The sequence below is a fragment of the Hypomesus transpacificus genome, chromosome 21, assembly GCF_021917145.1.
Source record: "Hypomesus transpacificus isolate Combined female chromosome 21, fHypTra1, whole genome shotgun sequence".
NCBI lineage: Eukaryota > Metazoa > Chordata > Actinopteri > Osmeriformes > Osmeridae > Hypomesus > Hypomesus transpacificus.
Window position 1 is genome coordinate 2,297,414 of NC_061080.1, and position 11,775 is coordinate 2,309,188.

Genomic DNA, 11,775 nt, shown 5'->3' on the forward strand with positions numbered 1-11,775 from the left:
AAGACTGATGTCTACTTCCTGAATTCTGACAGGTGAGTCAGGTAGTAGGTGGGGCTTCAGCAGACCAGGAAGTAAAGAGAGACAGCTGATGTGTTCCTTCTCAGGAGAAATTCATACTCACCTTTTTCACCGTCAATGTGTGTTTCGTACTGAATAGCTTTTGTTTAATTAGCCGAAATGACCTTCACGATGTGAACGTTTTTATGAGACACTATTAAGTAAATTGTCTATTAAAGAATTGCACAGTCGTCGGATTCAAAGAAAGTACAATAGTTACCATTCTTGCCGGCAAAGAAACAAGTTTGATCGCGATACAAAGTTGGCTGGGTCTCTTGACTTTATGTAAGACCACTCAAACATATTGGTGGGATGTCCCCTCCCCTGTATACCAGCCTGTCGAGGTGATCGATCCCAGAGTTGTCGCGCGCGTGCGCGTGTGTGCGTGCGTCCCTTGCAGGACCCTTCTAGGCTGACCAGTTGGCCCACTCAGTACAGATAAGATGAGCATATTTATGGCATATCTAGTAAGATAATGGTCTTCCTAGGTCAGTTTGTTTATGTTAGCCTAGTGTTATCTATAGTTCATGTTGAGGGGGTTATCCTTTCTGCTGACAAGGAATGTTAAGCACCAGTAATTTTCAGTATACAACGTAACATTCTTGATTTCTCTGACAGACAGTCTCTCTCTCCTGCCTCTTCACTCTCTCCCTTTCTCGTTCCTTTCCTCATTAATGAATTTAAACATACACATACACACACACACCCACATACACTCACACACTTCAGCTTGTGAGGTGCTCAACAACTGTAGAGCTTACAGTCTCACAGCTCTTTTTGACATGGTCACGTAAAATGATGTTCAGTGATAGGTTTAAAAGCTGTCCAATCAGGCTGCGACCTTATCCATAGGCCTTTTGAACAGGTATCATCTTCATATCATCGGTCCGGACCAAGAGAACCGGGGAGAACCAAACTATAAGTGTGAACACGACCTGAGAGGAACAGCAGAGAGAGATAGAGAGCCTAATTTAAGACTTTAGGTAGAGACTCGTACAGGGGTGGATCTAGATAAACAGGGGTGGACCTAGATGTTTTCACCTGGGATGACAAAGAGGTGGCAGGAGGAATAGAGTGACGGCGTGACCTAAAGCCACCATAAATGATTATAACATTGTGGTTTGAATAATGCAAAAAATATTAATGTTATTGAATGAAAGGTACAATAATGTTCAAATATATATTTTAGGCATTGGGAGATTGGGGACAAGTCTTTTTTTCCTGGGGTGGCAGCCACCCCGGCTTGCCACGCCTTGGATCCGGAAGTGACAGTGACTCATTTCATCCACTACATGATAGCCTTGTGGTTGGCAGCACACTCCCTGAACCTGAGTGTGTAAGGAGAGTCTAGGACACTTGATGTCAGTGTGGTTCCACCACAGCTAAATCCTCCTAGCAACGTGAAGTTGTTAGTCTGAGCTGCGTGAAAGGCCCTATGATATGACTTGAAGAAATGCCAACAAAAGTGGATATTTTGTCGAAACGTTTGGAGTTGGGACATGGTGAGACCGTCCTGCAAAGTTTGACACAAACATGCAGGGTTTGGAGAAGTTGAGTCATACTTTTAGCTTCCAACTCCAACTTGGTGGGGAAAATGTGGATCACTTTCCTGCTTGTTGTTCAATTGCTCCCTTGGTGGTTGACCAGTTGGCACACCAGGTTTCAGGCAACATAACTAGGCTACAGTATCAGGTCTCTTTTCTTAAAGAACAGTAGGCCTAATGTTTCTTTGAGGGAACAATATAAACGGCATTTGAACCACAGCTGTTAGAAGTCAAATGTAGCTTTATCACATGCAAGAGACACTTACTGTAGCCTACATCTATATGTTCAGACAGTTTGGGCATAATTGAAACTCCTTTGTTCCTTTGTGCTTCAGTGCTGCAACTCACACAGACACAGATACAGCCAATATACAGAAATATATGTGAAACCAATGTACAGAAAGTGTTTATCCCTTATAGGCTACCTTTGTTCCTCACACTGATACTGTGTGGGTAGTGATCACTGATAAGAACAGGGTGGGGTTTTGACATGGAACAAGTCTGACCTGTCCAACCCTGTTCAAATGTGTAACGTCTCCACAACGACAATCGTTGCTCAACAATGTTACATAGAGTACTTGCTCGCAACAGGATTGTTGCAGTGTTTGAGGAGTCTGACTCAGATTTCAGTCTGAGTGGAGAGGGGGCTGGATGCATGAAGCAATGCAGGACAGGAACTCTAAAATCGACAAATTGATGACAGTGTTTGATCAAGTGGCAATGGAGGAGTAACTGAGAGCAGCGCTAGGGGTTGAAAATTCACATGTCGCTAGCATTTGGCTGAGCCTCAGAGAAGCAGAACGGAGTTCGCAAGTATTCCACGCTCTCTCGTCGTTGGTAGATTCCAAGTTTTGCTGTGTCCGCGGATGTTTAGACTTTCACAGATAGCTCTGATGCTAGGCACTGTCAGTGACCTGGGGCTGAGATTAGGAATTTTTCTTGGCCTTCGTGTCAAACTTAACACAGCACAAGAATAGGCTGTGTACGACATTGCTTCCCTATGAGGCATTTTTCTTCTCACCCCCTTTAAAGACAAATATTGTTAAATGAGCTTGGTGGTTTATCAGTTTAGTAATAAGTCAGACTTCAATAAGTGACAAGGACATGGATCGTAAGCATTTAAACTGTCTCTGACCATGGAAAATGTTGTTTGCCAACTCCAATCAAGCAGGGCAATCCCAGAACACTTCAACAATCTAAATGTATGCTGTTACCACCAAATCACAAACGCAATTGATGTTTTTTAGGAATTTTGAAAACAAGATTAATTAGTTTAAACAACTCTAACACGACATAAGTCAGACTTCAAAAGTTGCTGTAAAATGATCTGGGCAGTTTAACATAAATTACCCAACCAGTAATGCAAACAAACAGTACAATTATGTATTAGATGCAGGGTAAACAGCCCTGTCCTAAACTGCATGCACAAACATTTTAACAAAGAGATTTTGACAATTGTATGTGTCTGTTAACTATTGTCAGCTATCAACATGACAATGTTGACAACAATGATTAAAAACGACTGAGGCAAAGTCTGCATCCAAAACCCATGTTACCTAAAGCTGAGGTCACCACTGAAACTCTAGTGTTTCATCAACAAAGACTGCAATTACATTCTCCAAACCGCTCACAGAGACTGGATTATGCTATAACGCGAAACACCTGAGGGTTTCTCCCATTCTTACTGCCCCTTTCTTATAAGAAATGACTATCTTTCCTTCTTGAGAACACAATCACGGGTTCCATTATAATATATGTTCTTTGTTCAAACATATGAAGTCCTTGAGTGTTCTGGTGGGGGTGGTGTTTGTGTGTGAGTGTGGAACTTTTCGTCGTCGGAACTGTTCGTGTTACTTGCGTTTCAACGCTAGCTTGGCAGTTTCTTGCTATCAGTACAAAACTTTGCACGTTTTACAAAAGGCTTCCATCATGAACGCAGATGAACACATAAAAAAAACAAAACATGGTAACACACCCACATCAACACACATGTCCGACACCCCTGCCCAAATCCACTGCTCTCAATCAGAGTTAGTGCAAGGAGCAAAGTGCAGCAGATAACCGCTCCACGTACTAAAGGCTCCCTTTGTACAGCCGGTCGGTGTTTGCCTCCCAGTCAATGTTTATATCTGTGTTCCCTTGGCAACAGAGGCTCTTGGTGAGTAACAGACTGTGCATGTTCCAGCACTGTGTTGAAATGAGTTGACCAGAGGGGTGTGGTCCTTCATAGAGTTGTTTCGCCACACCCACGGTCATTTACTAGGTTCAACAATTCATACCAGCCAGTTGTGTTTGGAGAGGTGAGCTGCCAGGTCAACATGATCTCCAGGGGCCTACCCTTCAACTTCCTCATGGCAAGTTTTGTTTCCCCACATCTGAGTTTGCAGCCATTGTCTACCAACATCCTGGCAACCCCCACTCTTATCTAACATGAAGCCATCTGTAGTAACCCCGGGGTTGTCATGCCTACGGACTAAATATATGTATGTGATGGAAAAATCTCTGGCTCCTTTGTGTGTGGTGTTTCCCATGTCAGTGAACTCACTTAAGTCACACAGTCAGAATGTATATTCACCAGCAGATTTATTGTCAGAAACAACACATTCATTCACAACAGGGGCCAGAAAATGTTCCTCAGTGCAATTCTCCCTTTAATCTCATTCTAATTTCGATACGTAAACTCCAGGTCAAGCTTTTAGCGAGCAACATTATGTTAGAAAATGACAGTGCTAACACGTCAATACCCCGACACATTTTCTTTGGATTGACAGCTCTTCTCTTTGTAACAATGTGTGTGAGTGAGTGGGTATTTCTGAAAATCTCCTCCTCTGCCGGTACAGTCGAGCATCTAGCTGGACGAGCGCACTGTGGTGTGTGTAACGGTGGATTTGGTTCCACCTGTGGAGAAGACAGAGTCATGTTAGAGTCAAGCACAGCATCTACTGTTACGCTTACACTGCTATTCACATACAACTGCATGCAGTGTCTATATGGTGTACATACTGAGGAAGATATTTACCTGAGACAACGGGCCTGCAAAGGTGGAGGAGGAACAGCAAAAAGAGACAAGTGTGAGTGGTCAAAATGCTAGAATCTTCCACACAAACCACTCATTTTAATCCTCGAACCTAAACGTTCCTTTAACGATCAACCTTTTTTTACTCAACTTTAGGCTGACTATAGACCCCGCGACATTTGACATTGTGAGGAAGCCCAGGAAGTATTTGAATGTCACCTGGATTCCTCGGTCTCCAGGAGGTTCCTGTAGGTGGCGATCTCCTGCTCCAGCCTGGTCTTGATATCCAGCAGCATCCTGTAGTCCTGGCCCTGCTGCTCTATGCTGGAGCGCACGTTGCCCAGCTCCTGCTCCAGCATGTTGATCTGGTTCTGGTAGCCGGTCAGCATGGCGCTGTAGCGAGCCTCGGTCTCTCGCAAGGTGTTGTCAATTGCTGCTTTCTGCAACGGGGAGAAGAGACGTCAGTCACCGACGAGCTGCACCTGACGCTAAAGACACATGCTAAACCCCTATGCTAATATCCATGAGCTAAGTAAAGGCCTCCCACGTCCATCCTATTATGATACTGTCAGCAAAGCCAACCATGCTGTTGATACTGGAACCCATTAAGCATTAGATGCGTCCACAAACCAGACCTTGCTAGACGCTAATGCTAATGCAATGGTTTTTTTCAAGATTCCGATTGTGATTTTTTTCCTTGGATGAGGGTATATTCAGGAGCCAATACAAAAAGATGTCAGCGGTGTATCCCAAAACTGATATTCTTCATCTTAGCTTAACAGAGTTTAAGTGACGTACAGTTATGAAAAGGGTATCGCTTGGAATGAAAATGCCCAGCTGGTTACAGAAAATCTATGAGAGCAAAGCTCTGGGTCAGCACCACTACATTCCATTAGACTTATTCACCCTGCTTTCTGTCTTTCAAAAGCAGGACCGCGTCCATAAAAGGCCTTTTGATAAAACACAGGCCTTTCCAACTTATCTCTCTCTGTCTCTCTGTCTCTCTGTCTCTCTGTCTCCTCTCTCTCTCCTCTGTCTCTCTTCCTGTGCATGTAATTTTTCAGCCAGATTAAACAACATTTCTTTTCACCATCTTCCCCTCTTTCCCAACGTTTGGGAAGAAACCAAGATAAAAACAATTCAGTCACCGATCCAAGGCCAAAAAACATGGCCAGCCAATCGAGCTCTGTCGTTAGATTCTCGACCCACCATGCTGAGCTGCGACTGCAGCTCGATCTCCAAGCCCTGCAGGGTGCGTCTGAGGTCATTGACCTCTGTCTTGGTGGTCTGGATGGTCTCGGTGCTGGCGGCCACCTCCTTGGACAACGTCGTGGACTAGGAGGAAGCAAGCACAAGAGAGCATTACAATGGAACGTCTTAAATCCCCCTAAAAACTTACAGTGTCTTGAAAAAACTCACTTACCACCTTCTGGCCAATTGTAACTGTTAATCACAGTTTTCAAAGCGAGGAAGTCTTTGAAGACAGTGCTGGGATTTGATCGTGTGGGAGCGTGGGGGGGGGGAGTGTAGGCATTTAGTAACTAGATTAAAGGGTACCTGATTGTGACTGGTTACCTTTTCATTAAACCAGGTTTCCTGGTCGCGACGGTGCTTGTCCGTGATGCCCTCGTACTGGGCGCGGATCTCGTCCATGATCCTGCTGAGGTCCTGCTGGGGCGCGGCGTCCACCTCCACGTTGATGGTGCCCGTGAGCTGAGCCCGCATGGCTGCCAGCTCCTGAGATACACGACAGGTGGAAAGGTCAGAGGTTAAAGGGTCACAATCGTCTACATTTCCGCCCCTCCGACAGATTTTCCCGCCGTTTCTGCCATTCGTTCTTCATCGCATCTCCCTTTTTGGATTCCGACGGAGACCGTTCGGCGTGCTTCCGGCACCCACCTCTGCGTGGTTCTTCTTGAGGTAAGCCAGCTCATCCTGCAGCCCTTCGATCTGCATTTCCAGGTCGGCCTTGGTCAGGGTGGTCTGGTCCAACAGGCGGCGAAGGTTGGCGATGTCAGCCTCCACGGACTGGCGCATGATCAGCTCGTGCTCGAACCTGATTGGACACGGCGGAATGGTGTGAAGTGAGCATTTGTTCTCCTGGAGGAGGACCGATGTGTTTGAAAGTACTTTCAAACACATTGAAGTTCCTTTGCGGTGGGTTCAAAAGCTTACTGTTTTAACCGATCTCCTTTAGCAGTGTTAATCTAATCTTGATCGATTTTTTATGTGTCAGCACGATAGCAGTACTCACTTGGTCCTGAAGTCATCAGCTGCCAGTTTGGAGTTATCAATCTGGAGCAGGATGTTGGCATTGTTGATGGTGGCGCCATTGATCTGAAAGTACATGATTGATCATAGTTCAACAAACATTATTTGAAGAGGCTTTGCAAGACTTTGCTCAGAAAGGATGTGGAGTTAAACAAGAATTACACATTCATTTGTGGAAAATTGAAATTATTTCAATAAGCTATGTATCTCTTAAAGGACTAGCTGAAGCCCAACTACAAACATTGACACACCCTCAGCCGGTTTGCCACTTTACCCAGCCTTTAGTCCAACTCCTCAGAGATATTATGGTTTTAGGAGTCTTAGATTTTGCATGCACGGAGAAACTCTCTCAGTCTCGTTCCTTAACAGTCCCCGTATAATCCCTGGCAATATCCCATATACACACAACATCTGAAGTTGTTTTATGCAACTTTTAAAACCTAACAGTTAGCGAAATCTTAAACTGTCAAAAGTCGTTCGAATTGTAGAGCCTAAAGATGGGCTGGCGGACCCTACCTTGTCCTTCAGGTCGTTGATGATGGCCCAGTAGTTGCTGTAGTCCCTTTCAGCAGCTGGTCCCTTCTGCTCGTAGTACTCTCTGATCTGCAGCTCCAGCTTGGAGTTAGCTGCCTCCAGGGAGCGCACCTTGTCCAGGTAGGAGGCCAGGCGGTCGTTCAGGTTCTGCATGGTGGCCTTCTCGTTCAGGTGGACCGTGTTCTGGTCCAGGGCACTCGACAGGTCAAAGCCGCCGCCGCTGCCGCCCCCGTAGCCCCCGCCGTAGCCACCGCCAAAGCCCGAGGAGACGTTGCGGGCGCTGGAGGAGGAGATCCGCGTGCTGCCGCCGGCGCCTCCACCGTACACGCTGTAGGCCTTGGGGGCACTGGACACGTAGCCCACCCGGCGGGAGCTGATGGTGGAGGCTCCGCCGCTGGGAACGCCGCCGGAACGGTAGCTGTAGCTCTGGAAAGACATGTCGTCGGGGCGAGTCAGGAGATGAGAGGAGAGAGAGGACCGTTAGGGAAACCCTGAGCCTTCAGGAGTGTGGAGGTGGACAGAGGGAGAATGACGGCTCATATAGTCCCTGCTCCGGGGCGGGCCGAGGAAAGAGGAGGGAGGGAGGGAGGGAGGGAGGGTGGGGAGGGGAGGGGAGGGGAGGGGAGGGGAGGGGAGGGGAGGGGAGGGGAGGGGAGGGGAGGGGAGGGGAGGGGAGGGGAGGGGAGGGGGGGGGGGGGGAGGGGAGGGGAGGGGAGGGGAGGAAGGGGGGGACTTAGCTTCAGAGCCCTGTCTCATAGCCTTGGCACGGCCCAGAGTGTGTTTGCCTTTAAGGACCAGGGTTCAGTTTTCACTCCAGTGAGGAAATTGTAATGGAATGTGCGTGTGTGTGTGTGTGCGCGTTTGTGTTGTTGTATGAGAGAATCCATGTGGGGGACTGTGTGTGCGGGGGGAGGTAATGCACAAGAAGGCAATGACTGTTGGAGGAAATCACACATACTAAATATTCAAAGCAATGAGACTGCCAGTGTGTCTGAACTCTTGGCACTCTTTCATACGATTCACTGCTGCGTTGCACAATGTTTGCCAATCATTATGGCTTCTATAACATAAAAGGGTTCCATTGAATGGCACTGTTAACTGTCTCACCTGATATCAACATACCCTTGATTGCTAAGCATTCAGCAATACTTTCAATAACTGTCATTCACATAACATTTGTTTTGCTTATTTATACCCTCTATGGACACTTGCATTGAAACATATTGATCGTTTTACATATTGGCATGAACACTGAAGTACCACAAAGACACATTTCAACTCTCAACTCATAACAATTGTTAAGTAATGTGAGGTTTGGTTTGGTTTGGGGTTATCTCACAAAATGTGAACTTTGAACATTTGACATCCCAAACAAGCAAGGCATCTATCCTGGACTGCTGTTCATGGACTGACATTCCACTTGTGTTATCTTTAGAGAGAATCCTAAGTGAGGTTCCAAAACGTCAGGCAGACTTAGCCATTTCAGGAGTCATTTCAGTTGGCTATTGTTCTTTATCTTTCAACAAACATCCCCTGCCTCACTTAGCCACATGGCCCATGACCAGTGTTTATTTGTGCGTGTGTGTGTGTGTGTGTCCAAGGCCTCCTCCGATTGTTATTTTTGTCCCATTTATGCTGCAGGGTGTGACTGAAGACCCTTGAAAAGGTTGGCTGTGTGTGTGTGTGGTTGTATGCTTGTGAGTGCGAGAGAAAATGTGTTTTGTAGTGTACGTGTGAAAGAAAGTGTCTGTGTGTCCCTTGGTGCTTCTCAAGTGTGTGTTTTGGCCCCCAAGGCTGACCTGGGTGGGGGATGAGAGAAGGGTCTCAGGAGGGGGGAGGGGGAGTGTGCGCAGGGTGTGTGTGTGCGTGTACAACTGTGTGTGTGTTCATGTAGTGAGCTCAGGCTTGGATGCCAGCCATGTTTCCACCCACCCTACATCTGGTGTGTTGTATTAGCACAAGGACTGTGAGGAGGAGAGGGGGCCTCCCACTGACATCCCCACTGGGGTCATCCCCCAGTCAGGGCACTTCATTGCGTATGGTGTAATGCATGTATGATCTGAAACGAGTGAATCCCTTTGACTCGAAACAGTTCTACACCAGCTTCGCTGAACGGTCAAGTGCTTAAGGAATCATTCATTGTCTCTCGTTGAGAGTTCAAATCCTACATGGTCACCCCGGCACGTTAGCGATGAATTACCCCGTCGTGGAGATAAGAAGAGACAGTGCAGAAACGATCTGTCACTTTCGCTTGTTTATTTAACTTGGTTTCTAAGGGAATGTTCTCAGTATCAGATGGCTCTGAGTCGGAGCATGGAGGAGATGGTGTGAGTTGGGCGTGACAGGCTCAGGGCGACCCGGGAGGGGGTGCGCTTGGTGCAGCGTAACCTGACTGAAGGATGCTGTCGACTGACTCATCGAAGAGGGTAAAGAATCCTCCCTTTGTACCTGTTCACTAAGCAGACAAGTATCCCCTGATGACAGGAAGCTGTGAGCTCAGCTGTGAGTTAAGTTTACAGTACGTCTGGAGACCGGTTGTGTCGTGACTTGTTACTTGTGTTGTCACACCGATTCCATTGCGTTTGTTTACGGAGCTGGCTATATCTGTAAATTCAGGCGTGAATATTTAGATACGTGGGTAATATACACCACCCATGTCATAGACTCGACATGCCCATTTGAGCTGGCTCCGCTGAAACTTTGCAGCAAAAGAACCTTCCGAGAACAAAACTTAAAAGCTTATGGTTTGTCTTAAGTGCCCTCAAGTCTGGCTTTTTGTCTGAGGGAGAATGAGCTGATAAGCTACTCAGAAAGCTGGAAGTATGACTCATTGTCGATAAATTCCTCCACCCATTCCCTCTCCTTTCCCCTGATTCGAAGGCTTAGCTATAAACATGGATATAGAGGAAAGATAGAAAATCGAGAAACAGTCCTAGGTGGTTTATTTTTGGGCTGTGTATCAACTGGAGGATTTTTTTTTAAAGGAAGGGATTAAAAACAGAAATATAAAACGTAAACTGTTGTCATGGCAACAAAACAATTCTAATATTTGCTCGTATAAAGTAAGTAAGTGTTCAGTGTTTCAGTTTGAAAAGTTTATAACATTTCTGAAATGACACTGGAAGGCTCATTCATGAAACATATTGTTTGACCTTTTCATCAACGGAATCAGAGTTTGTTAGTAGTAATCATGCAAGACACCTTGTTGTAAAGTTTTATACACTTTGTTATAAAAAATGGTGTGCAACATCTCCAAATCAAAACTATAAACCAAAAGAAAAGGACATTGAGGAGTATTCTCTGAAACAATCTCAAAAACAGGTACATGCGTTGGAGAGAATGTGGTCATTGTCAAATACCTGTTACCTGTAGTCATGCCAACAGAACGAGGCTGTTTATGTCAACTCTACTTGTCACCACCATGAGCCTGTTTGTTTATGGAAGAGCTGAACAGGTCAGGGTGAGTTGACTTCCCCCAGTTCTACTCCCCCCACACACACACACACACTGTCACCCATCCTCCTTGGATACTGTTTATTTGCGGCACAAAACGGATGCCATCATACCAACAGGGACTATCTCATTGGGTGTGTGCGGTTCTTACACACAGAAGGGATTGTTTCATTTCCGGACGGTAGAAGTTCCTTGACACCTGTACGGACAGATACAGTGTCTTTGTCTACCCCAACAGCTGATGAAAGTGGCAGATGAAAAGCTTCCCATGCCTGTCAGAGGTGTATCACTTGGTGTGTCACCTGGATCACCTGTTTAGCTCAGACAGGTCATCATGTTGTGCAATGTGTCTCGCCAGCAGTTGTAAATCCATGCATAGTTCTCACGGTGTGTGATTATCAGTTTTGATGTAGCTATGCTTGGTGGTGTTTTTGTCTCTTGTATGAAGTGTGTCCTCTTTCCTGTATTTATTGATGTACCTTTTCTTGAAAGTGACTAAAACAAAGTAAAGAATGTTTCACCTTCGAAGGTGACAGTTTATGTTCAGACATAAGTTCAATGTTCGCTTATGCTACAATAAAACTATCTACGAAGGTATTGGCATTGCGCAATGCACCCTGCAATGGAAATGACACATTTCAGCTTTTCCATTTTCAATGATTTCCAATGGAAGGCTAACACAGTATTATAGCTTTAGACCTGAATAATTATAATATGTGTACAACAATAATCACACTTCACTCTTTTATCTCACTCTGTAATTTTAGCAACCATAAACAGTTATTTTGCAACATGGTATCATTCCATTCAATGTTACGCCCTGCTCCATCTCTGTCTCCCCACATTAGGCAGAATTTGGTATTTTTACAACATTTGTGCAATCCAGTTGCCATGCAACTG

General features: G+C 45.8%; 1 protein-coding gene across 1 annotated transcript; it reads right to left on the bottom strand.

Moving 5' to 3' along the window:
• Positions 1 to 4,167: 4,167 nt before the first annotated feature.
• krt94 (keratin 94) lies at positions 4,168 to 7,950 on the bottom strand. Its single transcript, XM_047044145.1, has 8 exons — positions 7,405 to 7,950; positions 6,872 to 6,954; positions 6,517 to 6,673; positions 6,193 to 6,354; positions 5,827 to 5,952; positions 4,837 to 5,057; positions 4,621 to 4,634; positions 4,168 to 4,499 (listed from the first exon to the last, which is right to left on the bottom strand). Exons 1-8 carry the CDS (start codon positions 7,858 to 7,860, stop codon positions 4,450 to 4,452), a joined length of 1,269 nt encoding a protein of 422 aa, XP_046900101.1. The 5' UTR covers positions 7,861 to 7,950; the 3' UTR covers positions 4,168 to 4,449.
• Between the last annotated feature and the right edge of the window lie 3,825 nt (positions 7,951 to 11,775).

Excerpts from the sequence above, each read along its gene's own strand:
- krt94 (XM_047044145.1), bottom strand. The coding sequence starts at position 7,860 with ATGTCTTTCCAGAGCTACAGCTACCGTTCCGGCGGCGTTCCCAGCGGC. Across the intron at positions 6,355-6,516 it reads TCAAGAAGAACCACGCAGAG|GAGCTGGCAGCCATGCGGGC; the intron begins GTGGGTGCCGGA and ends CGTGTATCTCAG. Across the intron at positions 5,058-5,826 it reads TGCAGTCGCAGCTCAGCATG|AAAGCAGCAATTGACAACAC; the intron begins GTGGGTCGAGAA and ends TCCCCGTTGCAG.